General features: G+C 32.4%; 1 protein-coding gene across 1 annotated transcript; it reads right to left on the bottom strand.

Annotated features, from left to right (window-relative positions):
• Positions 1 to 4,757: 4,757 nt before the first annotated feature.
• LOC133313081 (large ribosomal subunit protein uL30z-like) lies at positions 4,758 to 5,942 on the bottom strand. The gene is made up of 4 exons (XM_061514406.1): positions 5,818 to 5,942; positions 5,492 to 5,690; positions 4,982 to 5,079; positions 4,758 to 4,899 (listed from the first exon to the last, which is right to left on the bottom strand). The coding sequence occupies exons 2-4, from the start codon at positions 5,672 to 5,674 to the stop codon at positions 4,758 to 4,760; spliced, it is 423 nt and encodes a 140-aa protein (XP_061370390.1). The 5' UTR covers positions 5,675 to 5,690; positions 5,818 to 5,942.
• Between the last annotated feature and the right edge of the window lie 19,185 nt (positions 5,943 to 25,127).

Raw genomic sequence — 25,127 nt, 5'->3', positions numbered from 1 at the left:
AATAAAATGGTAAAGGGAATGAGAAACAAAAAAATATGAATTGTGAAGATGATTGAAAAATAATAGTTAAAACTATATAGTAGCATTTGTCGTAAAAAACATAAAACTATATAATAAAATATTATAAATTTTTATATAATTTTTTTAAATATAAAATTTGGCATTTCGGTTAAAATCTATTGTCATTTGCTATTTTATACAATTCATGAAATCTATAAACAAAAGTAAAGAAATAAATTTTTTATTATAAAAAAAATAGATTTTTATTGTGTTATTAAACGTAATTCTGATTCTCAGAATTGTTCCAAGGCACAGAAATAGAAAAGAATTATTTCTGAATCAGAATGATTGTCATGCGCAGCCTAATTGGGTAAACCTCTCCCAACAAAGCCTTCTCCATACACACGGCCAGGAATCGAACTCCTGTCAGCATGCTTAAGGAACCCAGCTATTTACCAACTGTGTTGGGCTTTGTTGGTTAATTCTCTTCTTTGTTAAAAGATATATTCTAAAATATAGATTTTTTTATGTTCATTATTAAAAAAAAAAAAAAAACTTTTCATGATAAGAATTTTTAAAAAATTATGTTTGACTAAATTTTTAGAGGAAGGTTATACTTACAATCTTTTTTTTTACAACCATATCTTAACACCGTTGATTTATGTCAATTAACGGTTATCATTTATTGTGAATTAATAATTAAATAATGAGTTTAATTTGCGAAAATAATAACCGTTGATTGGCGAAAATCATCGGTGTTAAGATATGGTTGTAAGAGGTTAAGATATGGTTGTAAGAGGTAGTAAAAAAAAGATGTAAGTATAACCTTCCTCAAATTTTTATATATAAAAAGAAGAGAAGTTAAAAATAAAACTCACACACAAGAACTAAAGCAAATATCAAATTATTTATACAAAAGAAATATATACTTAAAAAATCAAAACATGTGTCATTTTGCAATTTTAAAATGATTTCATTTTTAATGTACAAAAACAATTATATAAACAACTGTTATCTAATTGTTTAATCTCACCGATAATTTGTTCTTAAACTTTTTTTTTGTTACATAGTTTTTCTTAAAATTTATTAAAGCTCAAGAACAAAATTGTAGCATTCAATTATTTTTTACCAATTAATTTAAAACAAAATCATTAACCAGTGAATAACCACACCTCAACATTGTTATCAACTCACCACCCCTAATTTTATTCTTTGATGGAATTATTTAGTTATCTACAACAAATTTTCTTTATAATTTCATCATTAAATTTAGGGAATAAACTTTTGTTATAACCAATTAAAACACTCAACTCTATTCAAATATAGTAATCAATAAAAATTATTGAAAAGATAATATTTAACTAATTTTTATCCCAATTAATTAATAGTTTAAACATTTTTTTAAATTAAGATTCCTAATTAATTATAAGAACAAAGTTAAAGTGCTTAATTAGATTTAAAAATAAAACAAAAATCCTTTTAACAACACATCTAAATATATTCAGTCTTTCATTAATAATTGGCATATAATCACTAACACTTTGCTGTCCACCTTGAAAAATATCATTGCTGACTCCAAACCACTGTTAAGAAACTCAGACCGACCCGGGATTTGGTAAACCAGTCATAGAACCGATCCGGTTGAAGCAACAGATCGGCCATGCATTAGAACCGGTGCGACCCGGTCGGTTTTCATGAAAATTGGTGACCCGGTCGGTTAACCGGTGACCCGGCCCGTTCCAAAAAAAAAATTGTTTTTTTTTTCAAAAAAAATAAATCATAATGAACATATTTGAATTTTTTTTGCTTATTGACTTACATAAGTTATATACCTACAACACTAATATTATCTCAATCGTGCACTATGCAGAGAATTTTGATTTGATTTATAGTTAGCGATGTCATTTTCTGAACCTATAGTCCCGTATGACAATCATTATATTTTTGTTTGATCTTTTATTGGATAATAATATGTAATTTATTATTTTGTATATTAAAACATTCGAAATTTTTATCATTTTTTTAGATATTTGAGTATGTTTATAATTTTTTAATATAAATTATAAAATTGCATATAATTACCGGGTCATGCGGTTGAACCAGTGACCCAGTACCTCGACCGGGTCAATGCAATAACATTGCTGCAAACACCGTTCTTGACATTAAAAATGCAAAACGGAAAATAAGCTTCTTAAAGTAGCTTAATCAATAGATACGAAAGACATGAGGCACAACTCGAATTCCACAATGCACCCCCACAAGATAAATGAGGGCCTTGACTCCTCTCTTCCATAAAACCAAAAAAACAAAAACAAAAATTAAAGATAAATGAGGGCTTAAAGACAAGTACATGTTTCGGTTTGTCCATAACAAAATCGGTATCTTTGAAAATGAGATTCTTGCACCCAGATCTTCTAAGGTACATAACAGACAACATCAAAATTTTGATACTAGAGTACATAAGTTAATTCATTTTATTGATTAGTTCATTGATGAGATCCTCACGGCTCCCTCTGTCTCCACCATCCTTGTATAGTGTTTTTGATCCTTTTCACCAAATGATGAATACTTCACCGAAAGCATTCACATTGGTAGCATGCAGTTCATATTGTGTGTGAGAAGCATAGAAATACAAAGTTATCTGTTGGGATGTGTCAGAGACATTAAACTACATGTGTAATTAAGAAGTAACTCTCAGTGAAAGTAGTAGCAGTCAGTGAGATTATCATATCTGTAATAACAACTGTCTTGTTACCCTGCCAATGTAGATTAGGACACCCAATGGGTACATAGTGTATCTCATTCTCATCATCACACACCTACTGTAACTGCATCCCACTCCCCTTTCTAAGGTTGTTAAGCCTGTTTTCGAACTCAGTATTCTACCATTCAGGCAGCATTCAATAATAAAACTCTTGCAGAGGAAGTTTACATGGCCCAACCTCAAGATTTGTAGCCTTAGATAAGTCCTTTGTGTGCAAGCTACAAAAAGCTATTTACGGAATTAAACAGGCTGCTAGGGCATGGTTTGAAAGGCTCAATTCTACACTACATAGTTTTGATTTCCTCTTTAGCAAATGTGACACCTCTCTTTTCAAAGGGCACCACTCATTGTTTGTAAGTGTTGGTCTATGTGGATGATATTATCACCAATGGCATTTCTTTCCCTTATTCAACAGCTGATGACCAAGCTTAATTCTGTTTTTGCTCTCAAACTACTTATCTCTCGTCTACTTTTTGGGAATTGAAGTTAAGCATCTACCTAATGGTTCCTTATTACTTACGCAACGGAAATATATTGGGAACTTATTGGCCAAGGCCCAAATGATGCAAAGGATCTCTTTGCACCTATGGTTAGTGGCCGTAAACTCATTAAATATAGCAATGCCAACATAGATGATCCCCACTTGTAAAGGTCTATTGTTGGGGCCCTGTAACATGCAACAATCACTTGGCCTGATATAAGTTTCAATATAAAAAAGGTGTCATTTTAAGTCCCAGCCTCTGGATGATCACTAGAAAGCAGTCAAAAGGATCATTTGTTATCTGAAAGCTACCATCACTCATGGCCTTTTATGCCTGCTCAACCATATCAATCCCTCTCTCTTCAAACATTCTATGATGCTGGCTAGGCATTTGACCTAGATGACTAATGTTCTACATCTGGTCCTTCTGTGTTTTTGCCTTTTGGGAATTTGGTCTCTTTGTGGTTGAAGAAACAGCCCTTGGTAGATTGTTGCAACAGAGAATATGAGTATAGAAGTCTAACCTGCACTGCTACAAAGATTCTATGCATTCCGACTTTGCTTTATGAACTTCATGTTCCTATTACCACATCTAAGTCCTACCATTTACTATGACAACCTGAGTATGGTGGCCTTATCTCATCATTCTAAACTTCACACTCAAACCAAGCACATTGATCTTGACATATTTTTTGTTCAAGAGAAAGTCATCAACAAGAGCTTGATTATTGCTCATGTTCCAGCTCAATAGATCAGATTTCTGATGTCCTCACTCCTCGCTAACAACAAACTGTGTGGTTGATCTCTTCAAGTTTTTGCAATCACCCACAGTTTCAAGAAAGGGCTGTAAGAGACATTAAACTACATGTGGACACCATGTAGTAATTCTCAGTGAGAGTAGAAACAGTCAGTGAGATTACCATATCAGTAATAACAGGCTTGTAAGTGTCCTGCTATGATTTAGCTAAGACAGACATCACCAACTGTCTTAACTGACTCTTAAGTATGTAAACAAAAGAAAGATCTGCACAATGCAAAATACAGATTCATTTCCATCAGAGACTCCTCTCAGTTATCTCTATTATTTTCTTTCACTTTCTTGGAGCTAAAACCCATTTTGTACACATAGTCAGGAGGTTCAGCATTTTCCTTTCCTAAATAAGTTGCAGGCATATTCTATAAAGTCAGTTAACTCCAAAATACTAAAACCTATTCTCCCCACGAACATACCCCCACTCAACATATATCTAACTCAAAACTTCCCACACAAAATTTTTGAAGTTGACGTTCAGGAGTATATGTTTCAATTGGAAATTTGAAATTTTGAGGATGGAAGCTACAACTATACTGCTATAATATATGAAGTTGTATGAGATCTCAAGAGAATCATCTTTGATATAATATAACCCATCCACCTTACTTTTAACCTGAAAATATATCAAAGTTCTACAAAGCTACCCTACCATTAACATCTAATATCACATCAAATATAAAAACGAGAGCATTAATCTCTTACCCATAGGTAACATATGGTTCCACTCTCTGCAGCTTAGCCATTACCCCCTCAGTTGGCTTCACAAAGACAGCACTGAATATTCTTCTCAACCCCAAGCTGTACAGGACCTTTCTGGTTTTCGGATGCATGTCTCTTTTCCTAAAAGAATGGGAAGAAAGATGTTATAACTTTGCACAATGCCAAAAATCAAATCAATGAGAGAAGAAACAAAGACAGCTACCCCTGTATCCGAATGATTATTAAGGGCTTGGAGTTTGTGGTCAATAGTTCTGGTAGTTTCCTCTTGACCCTCCGTTTCATCCTTATAAGATCCACCTCCTACACAAAGAAGCATATAAGCATAATAACAACTAGTCAACCACAACAACAACAACAATAATAGAAGCCTCTAATCAAATGCATTCAGTTTGGTAAAGGCATAGAAAAGTAACAATAATTCAACGAATTCTCCGAATTACTAACTTGAATGAATCTAAATACAATAAGCCCTACTACATATAGGGTGAGGATAACAGAAACTAAAACTAACTCCAACAAACTGTGACACATCAGCAACTGAAGTACAATTGAATAACAGAACAAGTAATTGCAGACTAAGCAAACATACTGCTATACACAGAATAATACATACATAAGCTGGAATAATGGAAGGCAAAAATTCTATAACTGGAAAAAATTCACAAAATGGATATTACAAAATTAGGTTATGAAAAAGAGGTGAAAGAGTTACCCTATTGCGATATTCAAAAACGAAATCCTCGGGCTTCTTGATGAAGTCCTTGGACTTCTTGGACTGGAAATTTTTCTGCTGGAATTGCTCCTTTTTCCTTAAAGCCCATGCTTCGCCGCTTTTCCTCTTCTTTAATATAACCTCTGGAATATAGTTCAGAGGCTTTGATTCCTCTTCTGCCATTTTATTCTTCTCTTCGCTGCATACACATTAGTATTACACAGTAAGACACGACATAGAGAGAGATTAGCCACAGAGAACAAATATCATAACCATCAAATCAAGAGAGAGAAAAAAGAAGAAGAAGAAAAAAAAAAGGTATGAACCTGAGAATAGCGTACGCGGCTCAAACTGTGTCTAGAGTTTGAACCAGCAGAAGGTAAGAAACCAGAAACGATGACGAGAGAGAATCTTAGGTTTTTCTTCTTCTTGTTGGGTTGAAGCAATTTTTTTTATTTGAGTAGGTTTTTTTATTTGTTGGGTTAGTTTGTCGGGCTTGGATGAAGTAGTCCACTGTTGTACCAAAAAAAAAAATAGTCTACTGATTTATTTGAGTAGGGTTAAAATACATTAAGACTAGGGGTGTAAATGGGCCAGACTGGTTTGGACTGACCTATAACCCGGCCTAAGTTGAGCCTGGCCTTTCTGACAAATAGAATAGACTTAGACTTACGAGAAAGTCTTTTTAACAAATAGGCCATAGGCCAACTTTGTCAAGCCTGGCCTAAAGCCTTGTAGGCTGGCCTATTTATTTTTAAAAAATAAAATAAAATAATATATTTATTCATGGTGGCAAAATACCAACCCTAATTTCTTTTGTGCACCACTACTTCTAAGTGACTTCTCACTCTCGTCTCTAAGTTTCGTCTTTGATTGACCTAGTAATTGTATTTCTTTCTTATTTTTCCCATTTCTTGGACTCTAATTCCCCTCTGATATACATTATAAAGATGGGGTATTAAGTTGACTCTTTCGTGTTTGTTATTTTTTATTTCTTATGAGAAGTATTAGTGCATGCATGAATGGAACTTTCTTTGCTTTGTATAATTATTTTCTTTGCTCAGTATCTGCAGTGGGAGGCCTACAAGGCCTGTAGGCCATATCAGGCTTTCTAATAGGGATGTTCATCAACCGATCCAAATCGATTCAAACCGCGGTGACCGAACCGAATAAATCGAAAACCGAAAAACTGAAAACCGAAAAAAACTGCAAATTTTATTGGATTCGATCGATTTTCGGATGGGTTGATGAAAATCGATCCAGTCCAAACCGATCTAATATATTAATTTTCCTTTATCTACTTGGGCTTTTCTCCAATCATAGCCCAGAAATTTCTAAACCCAAGACATGTTAACCCATCAACTACACCTAAGAAAAAACATAATCACATCTCATCAACAAAATTTTATTTGTGTGGAGCTTCATATCTCATTGAAAAAAAACTATATTATCGTTTACTAATGCTTTTGTATTGCCAAAGCCCAGCCTAGTTTAGCCTCTTTACACCCCTAATCACAACCATGAACTTCAGTTTGAAATTGTCTTTCCCGTTGAGTAACTAAGGAAAAGGCTTTGTTAATGTTTGGAAGATGATTCATCAACTTGATTTGAGAGCGAACATGGCTGAATTGTTCGTTGAGTCCTCTCAAAAACCTTATCACCTGAGCTCTCTCCTTGTATTCACGCATTTAAACTAAAGTTCCACACGTGCAAGCTGGTAGCAGTCTAAGATTATGCAACTCGTCACATAGCATTTTTAAACTCGTGAAATAATATATAACAGATTTATCTCCCTGGTTCAACTGATACACATCTTCCAAAAGATTTGAGATTCGAAACGTATCCGATTGGGAGAATCTATCTTTCAGATTCTTTAGACTTCATAGGCTTTGATCCAAAGAATGGATTGCACAATGAAATCAGCTATGGAACGTTGCATCCACGATAAGACCATTGTGTTACATCTTTTCCAAGCAACATACCTGGAATCATCCTCTGAAGGTTGAGTAATGGTGCCATTCACAAACGATAGCTTGTTCTTGGAGGTCAAGGCAACGGTCATGGCTCTTGACCACGCATGGTAGTTCCTGCCATTCAACAATAGTGATTGGAGATTCACTTGGATATAGAAAGTAAGGATCTGCAAGCTGATTTTATTCAGCCATGGTTTCAAAAATGGAAGGTTTTGGAAGAGAAAGTTTGGTGGAAGGTGAATGGACCAGATCTCTCAGATGAGCTATGATACCATCTTATGAATCTTGAAAATTTTCATTGATGAATTATGAGAGTACATTGAGGCATTACATGAATATATACCATCAGAAGGAAAGCAAGAAAGCAGAAAGAATACACGTGATGAGTATTACAAAATATCTAACCAATCGGAACCAAATAACAGAAATTAGTTTTACAGCTCTATGCTTTCTTACGTGGCACTCTTTAGCTGTTTTGGAGTTGGGAAAGTATGGTAACATCCTCTGAAGCACGAACACGCTGAATTTTATAAAAATTGCGTGTCGGACACATGTCGGATACCAACACATTCCGACATGCTCTGACACTCGTCCGACACATTGCGTGTTGCGGCCACGAAAGCTTTCAGATAAGCTCACGAAGATCTTGGTTTCATTCACATCACAACCATGAACTTCAGTTTGAAATTTCCTTTCCTATTGAGTAACTAGGGAAAAGGCTTTGTTAATGTTTGGAAGAGGATTCATTAACATGATTTGAGAGCAAATATGGCCAAATTGTTCGTTGAGTCCTCTCAAAAACCTTATCACCTGAATTGTCTCCCTGTATTCACGCATTTAAACTAAAGTTTCACACGTGCAAGCTGGTAGCAGTCTAAGATTATGCAACTCGTCACATAACATTTTTAAACTCGTGAAATAATATATAACAGATTTATCTCCCTGGTTCAACTGATACACATCTTTCAAAAGATTTGAGATTCAAAACATATCCGATTTGGAGAATCTATTTTTCAGATTCTTCAGACTTCATAGGCTTTGTTGATCCAAAGAATGGATTGCACAATGAAATCAGCTATGGAACGATGCATCCACGATAAGACCATTGTGTTACATCTTTCCTAAGCAGCATACCTGGGATCATCCTCTGAAGGTTGAGTAATGGTGCCATTCACAAAAGATAGCTTGTTCTTAGAGGTCAAGGCAACGGTCATGGCTCTTGACCACGCATGGTAGTTTTTGCCATTCAACTATAGTGACACCAGAATTAGCTATGGAGATTCACTTGGATGTAGAAAGTAAGGATCTGTAGGCTGATTTTATTCAGCCATGGTTTCAAGAATGGAAGGTTTTGGAAGAGAAAGGTTTGGCGGAAGGTGGATGGACCCGAACTCTCAAATGAGCTATGATACCATCTTATGAATCTTGAAAACTTTCATTGATGAATTATGAGCGTACATTGAGGCATTACATGAATATATACCATCAGAAGGAAAGCAAGAAAACAAAAAGAATACACGTGATGAGTATAACAAAATATCTAACCAATCGAAAACCAAATAACAGAAATTAGTTATAGGGCTCTTGCTTTCATACGTGCCACTCTTTAGCTTTTTTGGAGTTGGGAAAGTATGGTAACACCCACAACAAAAGAGTCACTTGACCCATGATTATTTTGAAAAGTACAACTATTCCTCTCCAACCAAAAAATCCAAGATGTAATAACAAAGAATTAGGATCAATCTTCATCGAAAGAAGAGAGAGTCTGAATGTAGAGGTGGCAATTTGGGTTGAATCTGACGGGTCAACCCGTCAACCCACCAAAACGGAGCGGAATGGGTTATACTTTTCAACCCACCAATCCACCTCAACCCGCCCTATTTAGTTGTGGGTCAAAACGGGTTGGCGGTGGGTCGGGACGAGTTGGCCCGCGGGTCAATTTTTTTTTTTACTAATTGGTAGTATTTTATTTGTCACTAAGCTTTTATGATATAAATTTTTTTTTATTTTAGTACTACCCTAGAAAAAATAAAGAAGAAATTTTTTATTTATTACAAAGGTTATTCATATATTTAGGCAAAGATAAGTTTCTAAAAAATATTTGACTGAATATTATTATACATTTAGGTTTGAGATTGAAAAAAAACTAAAGAGATTGTGAAATGAAAATAAGAAATATTATAAAATTAATAAAATATAAGTTATTTTTAATTATTATTAGTTTTTTAGGCGGGTTGATCTGTCAACCCGCCAATCCACCACAAAACGGAGTGAGTTAGAATTTTCAACTCATACCAAAATGCGGGGCGGGGGCCAACCCGTTTTTAGCGGGTTGAAGGTGGGTCAGGGCAGGCCGACCCCTTTTGCCATCTCTAGCTCAATGAGGTTCCCTATGACCCAATATTCAAGAGGTAGCCCAAATAAAATATGATAATGCTCCTGAGGAACTCGGGCTTTCCAAACGTCGTCAGCCCATGAGGGGTGGAGATAGCATTAATTAAATGTTTAGTTCTTAATTTATTCATGATTTTGGATGGGCTTTTGTTTTATCGGTTTTTTCTTTAGTTGTTCAATAATAAAGCATGCTAATCTGCACGTAAAAAATTTACCAAAAAAAAAAAAAAGCATGCTAATCCAATGCAGCATACAAAATGAATTCGTTTATGTTCGGATCAAGGTGAATTGGACTGCATACAAAATGAGTGAGCATATGCCATATATAGATTGTTCTTTATTCTTTATAACTTAAATCACTACTTTTGACCAAATTTATGATTTAGTTTTTTAAAATATATAAAGAATAATTTTAACATGAAAACTACGTTTTTTAATAAAGATTTTATTAATGATTTTATATATTATATCTCTAACACTTCTCTTAATACAAGAGTCTTTTGAGTTTAAAACATTGATAATGCACAGCTCTATTTTTTTGTTTATTTTGTGCTTATTTTTACTTACTTTTTATTTTTATTAAAAAATAGAGATGATGATGATCAAGTTTGTCACAAAAACTCTTATATTATATATATATATATATATATATATATATATATATATATATATATATATATATATATATATATATAGCCTAAAAGCTCAGACTATTCAATGAATGCAAATTTTATTTATTATCTCCCTTAAAAAAATATGCTTGCTTGTAATCCTAGCAAAGTGCTTTATCATGCCAGAGTAAAATAGAAAAAGGTTCACATTATAACATATTGCAATATATTATTATGTCTATTTTCAATATCAATTTTCCAAGAACACCTTTCTCCACCTCTATTGCAATTTCTTGCACTTTTTTTTTTTTAAAAAATATTTCAATTGGTTTATTGTTTCGCAACTAATCCGGTTTGAGGCGAATTTCTTGCACTCTAAACCCTTCTTCTTCAACTCACACCCTTTAGACCCCATTCTTGTTGAGATATTCAAGTGTGATGAGTCCCACATTGGTTGGTAATGAGCTAAGTGAAGAGTATATAAGTGAAAAGACCCATGAACCCAATGCCTTAAGGTTTTGGGTTGAAACATGGTGTCGGATCCACTTGCTACGGTTGGTGTAGCCTTAGCTCATTGGTGGTGGTTCCCCGCATGGGACTTCCCCTGGACCTGCTTGACATTGGAGTTTGAGGGAACGAATTTCCCAACAGTGGTATCAGAGCCGGATTGGGCTCGAGCTAGCCTAGTGATTGGCTAGGAGGCGGGTCGAGTACTTTGCGCTTCGGGTACTCGGTTGAGGGGGAGCATACCAATGGTGGGTTTCACACTTGAGGGGGAGATTGTTGAGATATTCAAGTGTGATGAGTCCCACATTGGTTGGTAATGAGCTAAGTGAAGAGTATATAAGTGAAAGGACCCATGAACCCAATTCCTTAAGGTTTTGGGTTGAGACATGGTGTCGGATCCACTTGCTACGGTTGGTGTAGCCTTAGCTCATTGGTGGTGGTTCCTTGTAACACCCCGTATATATCCGGTAATGTTATCATACTATCGTATTAAGCTGCGCTTAATAAAAAAATGCGGAATATCTTTTTCTTTCCAATTATGATGTCATTATCATTACCAACTTGCTTATTAATCAATTAATAAAACATCGCATGTATGTAGTTGCAATAAAACAGCTAACTGAAATACCTCATAACATAGATAATATAAGTGTGTCTCTAGAAATCACGAGACTACCACAAGTAGGCCGGACCAACTAGCAGGTTATACAACTCCAATCTAAAAGTACTAACAGAAGGTGTCATGGACAATCCCCATGCTCACTCAAATAAGGCAACAAGCCCAACATCAGTCTCAACAACAACATAATCATAAATAGCGAAAATCATAAACAACATCCAAATTCAGTCATGTAAATATCATAATCAGCTAAGCTCTGGCCTCCTGGCGCCAGAGGCATCAGTCCCCATACTACCTGAACCTGAAATAAGCATTCCCCAAACGTGGGGTGAGATCTCTAACAAGAAATCTCAGTAAGGCAAGGGGTCCTCAAGGATCTTCCACCCCAAGCTCACTTACATGTGCAATATAAGTTCAAAAGCAGTTTATCATCATCAGTTCTAAAATAGTGCAATGCAGCAGATAATCATGTCATGTGTGTCAATTCTATTCTACTGGCCAGAGAAATGCAGGATTTACATACGCTAAATACCCTCACTAGTGCAAGACGCTACTTGCATTCACCCCGGATCACCATACTCAGGCTTACCGTCAAGATGAAACAACACATGCATATTAAAAGCCATTACACATAAAGCTCAATAGCATTTCAAATATTCAAAGCATGTAACACAGCATGCATACAACCATACCCCCATGGGACATGGTGGAACCACAACATGGCTAAACCGAGGACACAAAAGCTTACCTTGTAAGCTAGCTATCCAAACCAAGAGTCCACACAGCTCAAGGCCCACAAACAGCACAATCACAATCTGCCCATACCATAATTACTCATCAATAATCATAGCTCAGATTACATTGAGTGATTAAGTCTTTCCTACTCATTTTAACTCATTACATGTTGTTTCTGCAGGAAGTATTCGAATACTTCACGAGTAGTATTCGAATACTCCAGCTCTCCAGAAAGTATTCGATTACTTTCATTAAAGTATTCGAATACTACCAAGTATCCGAATAATTTCCCCCCAGTATCCGAATACTAAACCTTACTGTATTCGAATACTTCTTCAAAGGTATCCGAATACTTTTCTTCCCAGAAAAGTATTCTAATACTCCTGCCATGAGTATTCGACTACCAGGTAGAAACTACCATAGCAAATCTTTACCAAAAACTCTAAGATTTTACTATGTTAAACTAGACATCTCAAGCTTTCCAACGACATATCTTATGCCTCAATCAGAGTTGTATAACTCCGGTTATGAATTTTGCAAAGTTCCTACAACAAGCTGAATTTCCAGCAATAGGGTCTCGACTTCAAACATACACTGAGAGAAATCCACTTATCCAATGGATCTGAAAATTTACAGGGTTGTATCCCTATGTGTTAGCTTCACATAGGTCCAAACCTCACTTAATTTAGAGCTCTGTATCTCAAGATATCACAATTTTACTAAACTAGGTCGCTACTGTCTCGCGAAGTATTCGATTACTGCATTTCCCAGAAAAGTATTCGAATACTGACCGAAAAGTATTCGAATACTTCTTCGACAGAATGCACAAAACTGAGTTTTAAAGGTAAAATTGACCTCCAATGATCCAAACTCGATCTGGAGTCCAAGAACTCCTTAAACAGATGTTTATTAACATGTTATGAACCCAGAAACACATTCCTTTTATCAAATGGTTCAAGTTACGATTTTTAATTGCTTAAACAAGCTTAAAACATCAAAATACACAAGGGTGATCATGGTATACCTTCCAAGCTCCAAAAATCCGAAAATGAGGCACACAAGGGGTCCTCTACACAGCACAAAGGTTCTGGCTTCACAAGACTACGAAAATACACTTCAATCTTGACCCTTTATGCCAAAAGGTGGCTTCTTGAAGCTCAAGAAGCCAAGAATAAGGTCACACAACCCCAAACCCAAGAAGACAGCCCCAAAGTCAGCAACTTCACCTCACCACAGAGGCCACAAACTCAGAATGACACACTCCACACCCTCCCAAGGCCAACACTCACAAGCTAAAAGTGTTCAAGGTGTAAAGTCTCTCATAAAAATGGTGTCTTGAATGATTTTTGTGAAGAAAACTCAATGGAACAGTGAAAAGGGAGAGGAGGCAGCAGCCACACACACAACCCACGCATAGAATGGCTGAGTATCAGCCTAGGGTTGTGTGCAAGTGATTATATATAGTCCACTTAACACTAACCACACAGTATTAACATAAATAGCTACGCTTAGCATTTTAGTCCCAAACTTAGAATTCTTAACCTACTCAATTTTACAAGAATTATCATATTTTTCTTATATTTTTCAGAGCACTTTTTCGGTAGGCGCTTTTCATAGCCAGTATCAGTTTTTGGCACCAGTTCTCATTATTTTAACTTGAAACTCGTTTTACAAGTCCTACATACTATTCTAGTAATATTCATGCACTTATTATAATTTTACGGATACTTTTTCGGTACGCATTTATACCGACTAGCAGAACCGGTATCTGCACTTTTCGTCAGAAAAGCGACTTTCAGCATTATTACTCACTTACTATAATTATTAGAGCCTCATAATAATTATTAGGGTCAATTATGAAATTATCTCATAATTATCTAATTAATTTCCTTAATTAGCGGTGCGGGTTCTTACATTCCCCGCCACGGGCTTCCCCTGGACCTGCTTGACATTGGAGTTTGAGGGAACGAATTTCTCAACAATTCTTGACATTCTTGAATAAGCCCTGGATTTTTTTGTGGGTATTCATTCTTTGCAGCAGCAAAAAAACAAACAGACAAACATCAAAAACAGAAAAAACTGATGTTGAAAACACAACAAAACACAAGCAGAGACAAAAGGTTGTTTCGTTTTGGAGAGAGGTCAAGGAAGTGTGTTTTATATGGTTGTATTGTTACTTGGCAAAGTAACGAATCTAAGATTAGATTTATATTGTAAACAACACATAAGTTAAAAAAACTAAAAGTATATCCATCAATTAAACTCATATACATATGTAAAAAGCTCTACCCAAAAAAATTTAGATTTTCTTTTTCTTCGTTACAAAAAAAATAAATTATTTTCAAGACAAGAAATTTTATAAAATTATGCTTGATTAAATTTTTATATATAAGGAGAAGATAAGTTAAACATAAAACTCCCACACAAGTAGGGGTGTCAATATGGGTTTGGACACGCGGGTCAACCCGCGACACGACACGAAAATTCGTGTTCGGGTTGACCTGTAAAAAAATTCGTGTCGTGTTGAAAAAAATGACACGCAAAAAATTCGTGTCGTGTTCGTGTTTATGAATTCGTGTTCGTGTCGACCCGTATTATTTTTAATTATTATTATTTTATTTTTTTATTATTATTTTTTAATTTTTTATTTATTTTCGATCTATTTTTTTAAATTTTCTTGTCAATTACCGTTTTGTCCCCTATTTTGCGTGTTATTCGTATCGTGTCAACCCGCAAAAAATTCGTGTCGTGTTAGTGTTGAAGATTTTGACACGAATGAAAATTCGTGTCGTGCTCGTGTTGATGTATTCGTGTCGTGTCGAATTCGTGTCGTGTCAACCCATATTGACACCCCTACACACAAGCACAAAAGTAAATATCAAATTATTTATACAAAAGAAATATATACTTAAGAAATCAAAACATGTGTCATTTTGCAATTTTAAATTGATTTAATTTTTAATGTACAAAAACAAGAGAAAAACTATTCTTATGCTACATGTGATAACTTTCTCTCCTACACACCCTTCGATAACTGTGCCACCTTTTTTTTCAGGTGGTGAAGCCCACAAATTTATCTCTATGACATGAGATAACTTATCTCATTTAACATGAGATTAATAAAACTCCAAAAACAATTATATAAACAACTGTGTTGTCGAATTGTTTAATTTCAAGAACAAGTTGTTGTTAAACTTAGTTAAAGCTTAAGCATGAAATTGAAGTATACAATTTATTTTATTTTATTTTTCAATGATTAGTTTAAAACAAGATGGGCTAATTCGTCCAATTAAGCCCTGGTCTGTACGGACTAGGGCTAAATGGCCCACAAAGATAAAGCCATGCACAGGTCAAAAGTCCTATGAGCTTAGATTAATCCATTGGTTATCCAAAATTATAATTAAATTTTTTTTTATCATATTCAATACATTCAAAATTATCTTAGCAAATGAATATTTAACACTTTAATTAAAAATTCTATAAAAAACATCATTTTTACATAATTTAATTTTTTAATTAAATAATATTTGTGCAAAAATACACAATGAAAATGTAAAACAAAAATTGATTTTTTTTTTAATTTTATGATTTTTGCTAAGTTTCATCGTTAAAGAATGCCATCAAACAATGATGTTTTCATCAAGAGTCATAAATCACCATTCTTGGCAACAGCTCTAGTAAACAACTAAAGGGAAGATGGTTTTTATTATATTATATATTTTAAAGCTAAACCATTAATTTTCTTCAACTACTACTGTTATATAAGTTTTTATATATATTATTATTCACAAACTATCAAGGTGCATTGTATAAAGTATATTTCAATGCAAATTTGCATATACAAGCATGCTTAGATGTCAATAGAAAATTTCATTTTTATTGATACGCAGATAAAATTCTCTGTTGAAAAATTTCACTTTTACTTGTATTATCGCTATAATTTATTTTTTATTTATAAATATTTAAATTTAAATTTTTTGTATTTAAAAAAATAGTCAAAATTTTGATGAAAAAAAAAATTGTCCTGCGAATCATCTCTAACCTGGCCCGCTAAATCATAGGGCTTTGGGGGTAGGGCTAAAAAAAATCTTACCACAAAAGACCTTAATAAGTTAGGATTATAGGGTTATGCGTATTGTCTCGTGCACTTCAACCCATTTTGACACATCTATATATATATATATATATATATATATATATATATATATATATATAGGAAACCCATTTATTGGAAAGTCAGCTGATGTGTCACTCCCTGCTTAATTCTGAGATTAGTGGGACATTCAATGACTTGTCTGCCACCACAAATGATTTTTTTTTTCGATTTTAAAAAGAATTTGTATTTTTAAAAGAAATACTTTTTTCCAATTTACCAAAGAAGGAAAGTTTTCAGATGTCGTGTAGTGTGAACACAAATCTCAGAATTAAGCAGGGAGTGACACATCAGCTGACTTTCAAATAAATGGGTATATATATATATATATATATATATATATATATATATATATATATATATATATATATATATATATATATATAAGCCCTTTTAATTTCTTTCTACGTTGGAATTGCTCAGCTGATTTAAAATTCAAATTTTGAAATGATTTCAAATTTTGAATTTAAAATATAGATGGTGGGAAGAGATTTAGAAAGTTTTGGGTGGCAGACAACTTATTTAATCTCTGACTGCTTTTCTTTTGTTGCTTGCGTCTATAAGAAGGAACATTGGAATGTAATATTGTTCTGTCTATTTTTCTTTTCTCTCTCCTATTGCGGCTAGGGTTTTTCCTTTCACTCTTCTTCACCCCCCTACTCACCCCTTCATCGTTTTCATTCTCTTCGTTCGTGCGAATCCCTCTCTTGTGTGTTTTTTTTTTTTTGACACGATGGAGTCGTTGTGGAGTTAAGGTTTTTGTGTGTGTCTGTTAAGAAGAGGAACAAGTGGTTTGGTTAAGGTTTTGTGTCGGTGGTTGTGTTTGGAAATGGCGACGATGAACCCTTTTGATTTGTTGGGCGATGATGTTGAGGATCCGTCGCAGTTGATATTTAGTTCTTCCCTCAGGTATTCCATTCTTCCTGACTGTTTCTTTTAGAGGAATAACTTCTTTCTTTTCTTCTTTTTTCGTCCTCCCAAGCGTAATGTTTTCAAGATATGATTTTATAAAGGACCTTAATCCTACTAAGGAGGACTAGATGATTAAGGTTAAGGTGGTTCGATCTTGGAAGGTTCCTAACTTTCAGCGTAAGGATTTTGACGACAATGTTGAGATGGTTCTGTTGGATGAACGGGTAGTGCTGGTTGTTTTTTAATGTTTTAAATTTTTTTGTCTTTGTTGTGATTTCGTCTCTGTTGTGATTTTAAATTTCTGTGTCTGTTGTTATGATTTTCGTTTTTGTTGTTTGAATTTTGGCTTTCACTTTTTTTGTAGGGAGGAAGAATCCATGCTACTGTCAAAGGATCTTTGCAGGTCCGAAAAAAATCTGTGATGGAGAGGTGTATTTTATAAAATTTGTATCAGCAAGTGAAATAATCACAACATTCCTTAAGTCTCTGGTCGACCCAAATGTACTATGTTGATTTATTCGTATGAGATGTCTGTTTTTATTCATTGAAATGACTGTTGTTGGTTGTTATTTATTACAGGATGAAACAACTTTCGATAATGCTCAAGAAAATGAAATTGTATCATCAGAACTAGAAAAGGCTGAGGTAATCCATCATTTGAATTTAAATGAGATATTATCAAAAATATGTTTGATTACTTCGTTGTCTAACATGTGTACTTAACGTAGTCTTTTTATTCTGAACTGTGATAGTGCTGATGTTAGTGATATTTGTCTAACTTTGTTGACACCGGTGATGAACTCTCATGATACTAATGTTGAGGAATTTAATTGTTCAGTTGTCCGAATAGCGAAAAAAATAAAGCTTGAAAAAGAGTTATGTAGTTTCTAATTTATATTTCTATTTTGATTCATAAGAAAAAAAAGGGTTCGTTGTTGTCATTTTTGTTGGGGTATTTTTTTTTTCTGCAAATGATGTCAAAACCATTTCATTTGTTGACGCAGGTTCAAATTACTGATTTTTTTTTATTTTGTTACATCTTTTTAAATAGGTTTAATGAAGAAGCGTATACAAACTCGCAGTGAAGGGAGCAATTCTGACCGAAGCAACATATTTTGTGTTTCAGAAACATGTTTTTCCAGAAATTTGTTGTATTTTATAATTCGATATTGCAGTGCCTTTTTGTTTATGTGACATTTTGTTTAGCTTCTTATCACACTGCATTTTTTAATAACAAATAAACAGAGAAATACTAATTTTCAAGGGCAATAGAAGTACTAAGGATTGTAAATGAAAGTGTAAAAATTACATTAACGAATTTCACATTAATTAAAGTGTATATTATGAAATTTCTTTTTTTTCTATGATGTTATATCTGTCCATTTTTTCATGGGTAATTGTTAGCCCTATTAATGTTGCGTAAAAAAATTAAAAAAAGTATTGTAAAATAACAAAATTATTTATGTTGTAAAATAAATTTGAAATCCGAAAATAAATTAAATGAAAAATCATGTGAACAATTTTTGGTGACAGACAACTATTCAATGTCCCACTGCATTCTACATTTGAATTTTCAAATTAATAATAACTCAACTCTTCTAAATTTTGAATTTATGCTTAAATTTAAATTTTGAATTTGAATTTTTAACTGTGTAATGGTGGAAAAACTTTTGGATAAAGTTTTGTGGCAGACAACTCATTTAATGTCTGACTATTTTTCTTTTGTTGTATATTATGAGTAAAAAAGACCTCTACTTTTCTTTTGTTGTATATCCCACTATTTTTTTGAATGGATAATTGTTAGCTCTATTAATGCTGCATTAAAAAAACAAAAACATTAAAAAAATATTGTAAAATAACAAAATTATTTATATTGTAATATAAATTCGAAATTTGGAAATAAATTAAATGGAAAATTATGTGAACAATTTTTAGTGACAGACAACTCATTCAATGTCCCACTGCATTCTACATTGAAATTTCCAAATTAATAATAACTCAACTCTTCTAAATTTCGAATTTATGTTTAAATTTAAATTTTGAATTTGAATTTTTTTTTTTTTTTTTTGATAACATGAATTTGAATTTTTAACTTTGTAATGGTGGGAAAATTTTTGGAAAGTTTTTATTATTAGATAACTCATTTAATGCCCCACTACATTTTTGTTGTTGTATATTATGAGAAAAAATACCTATACTTTTATTTTGTTGTATATCCTACTATTTTTTCATGGGTAATTGTTAGCCCTATTAATGTTGCATAAAAAAACAAAAACATTAAAAAAATATTGTAAAATAACAAAATTATTTATATTGTAAAATAAATTCGAAATTTGAAAATAAATTAAATGAAAAATTATGTGAATAATTTTTTGTGGCAAACAACTCATTCAATGTTCCACTGCATTCTACATTGGAATTTTCAAATTAATAATAACTTAATTCTTCTAAATTTTGAATTTATGTTTAAATTTGAATTTAAAATCTAAATTTTTAACTTTGTAATGGTGGGAAAACTTTTGGAAATTTTTTTTGGCAGACAACTCATTTAATGTCTCACTACTTTTCTTTTGTTGTATATTATGAGTAAAAAAGACCTCTACTTGCTTACCAAAAAAAAAAAAAAGACCTCTACTTTTATTTTGTTGTATATCCCACTATTTTTTCATGGGTAATTGTTAGCCCTATTAATGCTGCATAAAAAAAAGCATTAAAAAAAATATTGTAAAATAAATTCGAAATTTGGAAATAAATTAAATGAAAAATTATGTGAATAATTTTTAGTGGCAGACAACTCATTCAATGTTCCACTGCATTCTACATTAGAATTTCTAAATTAATAATAACTTAATTCTTCTAAATTTCGAATTTATGTTTAAATTTGAATTTTTAACTTTGTAATGGTGGAAAAACTTTTGGAAATTTTTTTTGACAGATAACTCATTTAATGTCTCACTACTTTTCTTTCGTTGTATATTATGAATAAAAAAGACCTCTACTTTCTTACCCAAAAAAAAAGACCTGTACTTTTCTTTTGTTGTATATCCCACTATTTTTTGCATGGATAATTGTTAGCCCTATTAATGCTGCATAAAAAAACAAAAACATTAAAAAAAATTTGTAAAATAACAAAATTATTTATATTGTAAAATAAATTCGAAATTTGAAAATAAATTAAATGAAATATTATGTGAACTTGATATGTGGAAAAAGAGTTCAACATTTAATATTTATACAGCGGCAAAAGATATATATAATAAATTTGAATTTAATATAAAATTATAGAATAAACAATAAAATATTTAAAATTATAAAAATACATTTAAAGTCGATAAAAGTATTTAAAATTTCAAATTTAAATGAAAAAAAATAAGAAATGGCATAATTTATACTTTACAAAAAAATAAATTAAAATTTTAACATAAAATTTTAAATATACATGTATAACCAATTAAAAAAGTATACGTGTATTTTATTAAAAAAATAAACATTTTAAATATTCATGTATAACCAGTGGCGGAGCCAGCCCAAAAATTTAAGTGGTACCAAAAAATTTGACATATTAAATTATCAAAATATTTATTATAATTATACAAATTTATCAGAAAAAATTTTTACTATGAATTCTAACATAGTTATCTAAATTATGTACTAAATAATGTCACATAATATTGAAAATTCAAATGAACAATTACCGTTAGTTATATATCAAAACAAACATATAAAAATGCACTAACCTTTTCGGTAAACATTTCAAACATAAGAATTCCACTTTCCTCCCGCAACATAATAAGTAATGAACCAAACATTATCCTAAGGATATGAAAACACACAAATATAATAATTATATGTATAATAAGCATTGTCCTTCGTCTTTTTTTTTCATTATCTCTATTCCTTAAATTTTCAATATCTCATGTTAGAGAACATCACACTTATTTGCAACAGTCATAAGCACGATGAAAAGTTCTCACATCTGGGAATTAAGTTTTTGACTATTCTTTGTGTGTGCAATAACTCAAAATACAACAGTTCAATGGACCTTCATATTCTATAATTATAGTCTTGTTATTTATTTGGTTTCATGATTGTTACTTTCAAGGGTTAAGTGTTTGTCCTTTTAAAGGACACAAATTGGATCCTTTTAGTTTTTAACACTATGTCTTACTGGTAAGACATAGTTATATCATGAAAAATTATTTTTTTCTCTAGTGATTGAGGAAATAAAAAAGAAGAAGCAATTTTTCATATTATAACTATGTTTTACCGGTAAGATATAGTGTCAAAAACTAAAGGGATACAACCTTGTGTCCTTTAAAAGGATAAACCCTTTTTTCCTACTTTTAAATGATTTTATTTGATTTAGTTGGGCCTAAATTTTGAAATAGGACCCAATGGGTGCAGCTCAGTTGGTAACTTGGCGCTGAGTTAGTGGGGTTGGATATGTGTTCGATTCCCGCTGAATGCATTCTTGGGGAGGGGGCTGAACCTTTAGCCATCACTGTTCCCCCGCACTCCGGATTAGTCCCATAGCCGGCTCAAAGAGTCGAAGCTCGTGGGGATACCGGAGGGAGCCAACTCGTCTCAAAGAGATAATTAGGGTTGGGTAACTCCAAAAAAAAAAAAATTTGAAATAGGTCAACTCATCATTTTTGTGATTAAGTTTAAAAGTCTTTTTTTTTTTAAATAATAGGAGTAAGAATAAATAACATAACTCATAATAAAGCAGGAAAAAAACAAATATACTGGATAAAAAATAAAAAAAGGTAAAACACAAAAATAACCATCCTATACATGTTTCTTATTATTTGTTTGCATTTAGATAGTTTGTTGTCATTTTGTATTGAGTATTTAATTTTCTATTTAGGTGGTGCCAAATTATAATTTTTATCTTAGTTAATTAGAATTAATTATATAATAAGTAAAAAAAATAAAAACAAACAGGTGCCAAGGCACCTGCTGGCATGGCTGTAGCTCCGCCGCTGTGTATAACCAATTAAAAATATATATAAAAATCATAAATTAAAATAGAAAAAAATTATATAAAAATATGTATAATTAATATAAAAATTTTTAAATTTTAAATTTAAATAAAAAATGACGTATGTCATTCTGTAAAGAAATATTATTAAAATTTAAGAACTATAAAAATAAAAATTTTAATTTAGTACATAAGAAAGAAATTAAACTTTCATTTTTTTATTGCAAGAGTGTAATTAACACAAATACTTGCAAAAAATAATTCATATAAAAAACTGACAGTTAGAGGTGGAAAACTGGGCTAGGCCCAGAGGGCGGCCCGCCGTTATATTTTTATAATTCAATTGAAATTTTATCCTTCTTCTTTTATAATTAAATTACGAAATCTGATTTCAATTTTTGTAAATACAAATTTGTGAAATTTCAAAGACTAACGACACTAATCCTTGCAAAAAAAATATATTTATATAAAATGCTGACAGTTAGAGGTGGAAAATTGGGCTCGGCTCGGAGGGCCTGCCCGCCAATATATTTTTATAATTCAATTGAAATTTTATCCTTCTTCTTTTATAATTAAATTACTAAATCTAATTTTAATTTTTGTAAATATAAATTTGTGAAATTCTAAAGACTAACGACACTAATCCTTGCAAAAAAATAATTATTTATTATTATTTTTTAAATGTGATTGCAATAAATAAAAGTCTATCTCAAATATTAGTGTAGTTGCTTTGACTCTGTTTATATCAGTTGTTGCAATGTAAGCAAAAAAATATGACTCATACATGCTTATTTGATTAAGTTGCATTCAAATCCCGTTCAGACAACATTTTTTTTGGTCCTTAAAAAAATTTCATCCAATCTTTTTTTTGCTGATACTATGACTTTTGGGTGTTAACATATTAGTGTTACTTATTTAATGAGTTTTTGCCTTCTGTATCGTAGGCACAAGGAACGAAAATCACACAGTAAATGACATATTTAGTAAATGTTGAACTCATCCCTCCAATGATTGCTACAAAATGACACTGAATGAATAGCATTTTCATATTATAGGTAAAAGTTGATCTTTTAAATCCATATTTGCTTGGTGTTATTGTTACCTTGATTTTGTTGATGAATGTTATAGTTAGCAATGACTTATATGCATTTTTCTTTTTATATCCCTTCCTCATGTTAACATGATGTATTATAACGTATTATGGTATAGTTGTATACAAAATTAATTATCCCTCTGAATAGCAGATTTTTGTTTGTGGTTGATATTAGCAAAGCTCTGTGTTAATGCTATAATTTTTTTAGCTAAAATATAGAACAAAATAACAACACAATTTTTTGTAAGTATAAAATTTATAGTGCAATTAATCAATAACAACGGACCACAAAAGTTTTAATCTTTTTTTCCAGTGCATCGCACGGCTAATATACTAGTCTAGTAAAAGATAACCAGAATGTTTAATTACTTGATATAATGCTAGGCTACTAAGCGCCGATACATGCATTTCCTTGTCGTATCAATGTCATATACGAATTCGATGCTGATATGTTTGGATATTTAAACAATAAATCTATGAGAAGTAATATACTCAGAAGATCACACGTGATGTGGGGTACATGCATATGATACAAGTACTGATGTATTTTGTTATTGGAAAAAGAGGTGTAGGATCAGACCACGAAAAAAAGTATGTGAAAAGTAACAGTTTGCATGGAGTTGACGGTGGAGAATGCATGAGAAACAGCAGCCCATAACATATTCATATGGAATTAGAAAAGCAAAGCAGAGGCTGCAGAACTGAGCAGCCGATGGCAGCACGCATAGTAAGAGAGAGAGAGAGAAAATGTATGCAACACACAGTCCCAGACGAGATGGTGGACCAATGAACTTTTAAGTCGCTTAATCCTTACATATTGGCCGTTGCAGATCATGAACCTGATCACCTTCTCTGACACTTTGACATCTCTATAAATATGATTGGCCACCTCTGCCGTCCTTAAATCTCAGATATTTTGAGACGAGATATATTATACTCTATTATCTACCATACAAAATCAAAACTATCTTTAAATTGTTATTGATTGAAAATTATATCAGTTAAATTTCATAGAACTTTCAAACATTTATTTTGATACACTAACCAATAAATATTTGATATAGGGTATGTAACTCGACGACTCCCAATGAAGATTACACTTTTATGTCCAAACCCAACAAATGAAATCAGGACGTTGAACACAAAGAGCTCATGAAATCTCTAAGTCGTCAGACAAGTGGGGAACTGTCCTCCAGAAGGCTTGTGCATGTTAAGATGAAGAAAGTGATTGGTGAGGGAAATGTTTGGATTGGAAAATGGAATCTCTCTCTCTCTCTCTCTCTCTCTCTCTCTCTCTCTTATCTTTTCTGTTTCCAAGCCCATACATTCACCAGCCTCATGGACTGTATTTAGTGATACTACTCAGACACCCATCACACTTTTCACTTTTTTCAGAACACTTTTCTTCGAAGCACTTCTTTCAACTCTTTGATCAGTTCTAACTACAAGATTCAAACTCACATCAACTATTCCATTCTTATAAAATTCCCCTCCTTCTCTATTCTCTCCTCTGCTACACTTTTTTACCATTCGTTCTGATATTCCTCAGGTAAACCGTCATGCTTATATCATTTTAAATGTACCAAGTTTTATCTTCTAAAGTGTACTTGGGTAATTTCTTTTTCTTTTAACTGTTTCCTGGGTTTCAGAACACATAG

Source organism: Gastrolobium bilobum, unplaced genomic scaffold (assembly GCF_033153095.1).
Source record: "Gastrolobium bilobum isolate Gb01-03AN ecotype WA unplaced genomic scaffold, APGP_CSIRO_Gbil_v1 utg66728, whole genome shotgun sequence".
Lineage (NCBI taxonomy): Eukaryota > Viridiplantae > Streptophyta > Magnoliopsida > Fabales > Fabaceae > Gastrolobium > Gastrolobium bilobum.
The sequence above is the reverse complement of the archived record's forward strand: the minus strand, read 5'-3'. Positions and strand labels throughout refer to the sequence as shown.

Coding starts and splice junctions, on each gene's coding strand:
- LOC133313081 (XM_061514406.1), bottom strand. CDS start 5,674: ATGGCAGAAGAGGAATCAAAGCCTCTGAACTATATTCCAGAGGTTATA. Junction 5,080..5,491: donor TTTTTGAATATCGCAATAGG/GTAACTCTTTCA, acceptor TTCTTTGTGTAG/GAGGTGGATCTTATAAGGAT. Junction 4,900..4,981: donor ATAATCATTCGGATACAGGG/GTAGCTGTCTTT, acceptor CCATTCTTTTAG/GAAAAGAGACATGCATCCGA.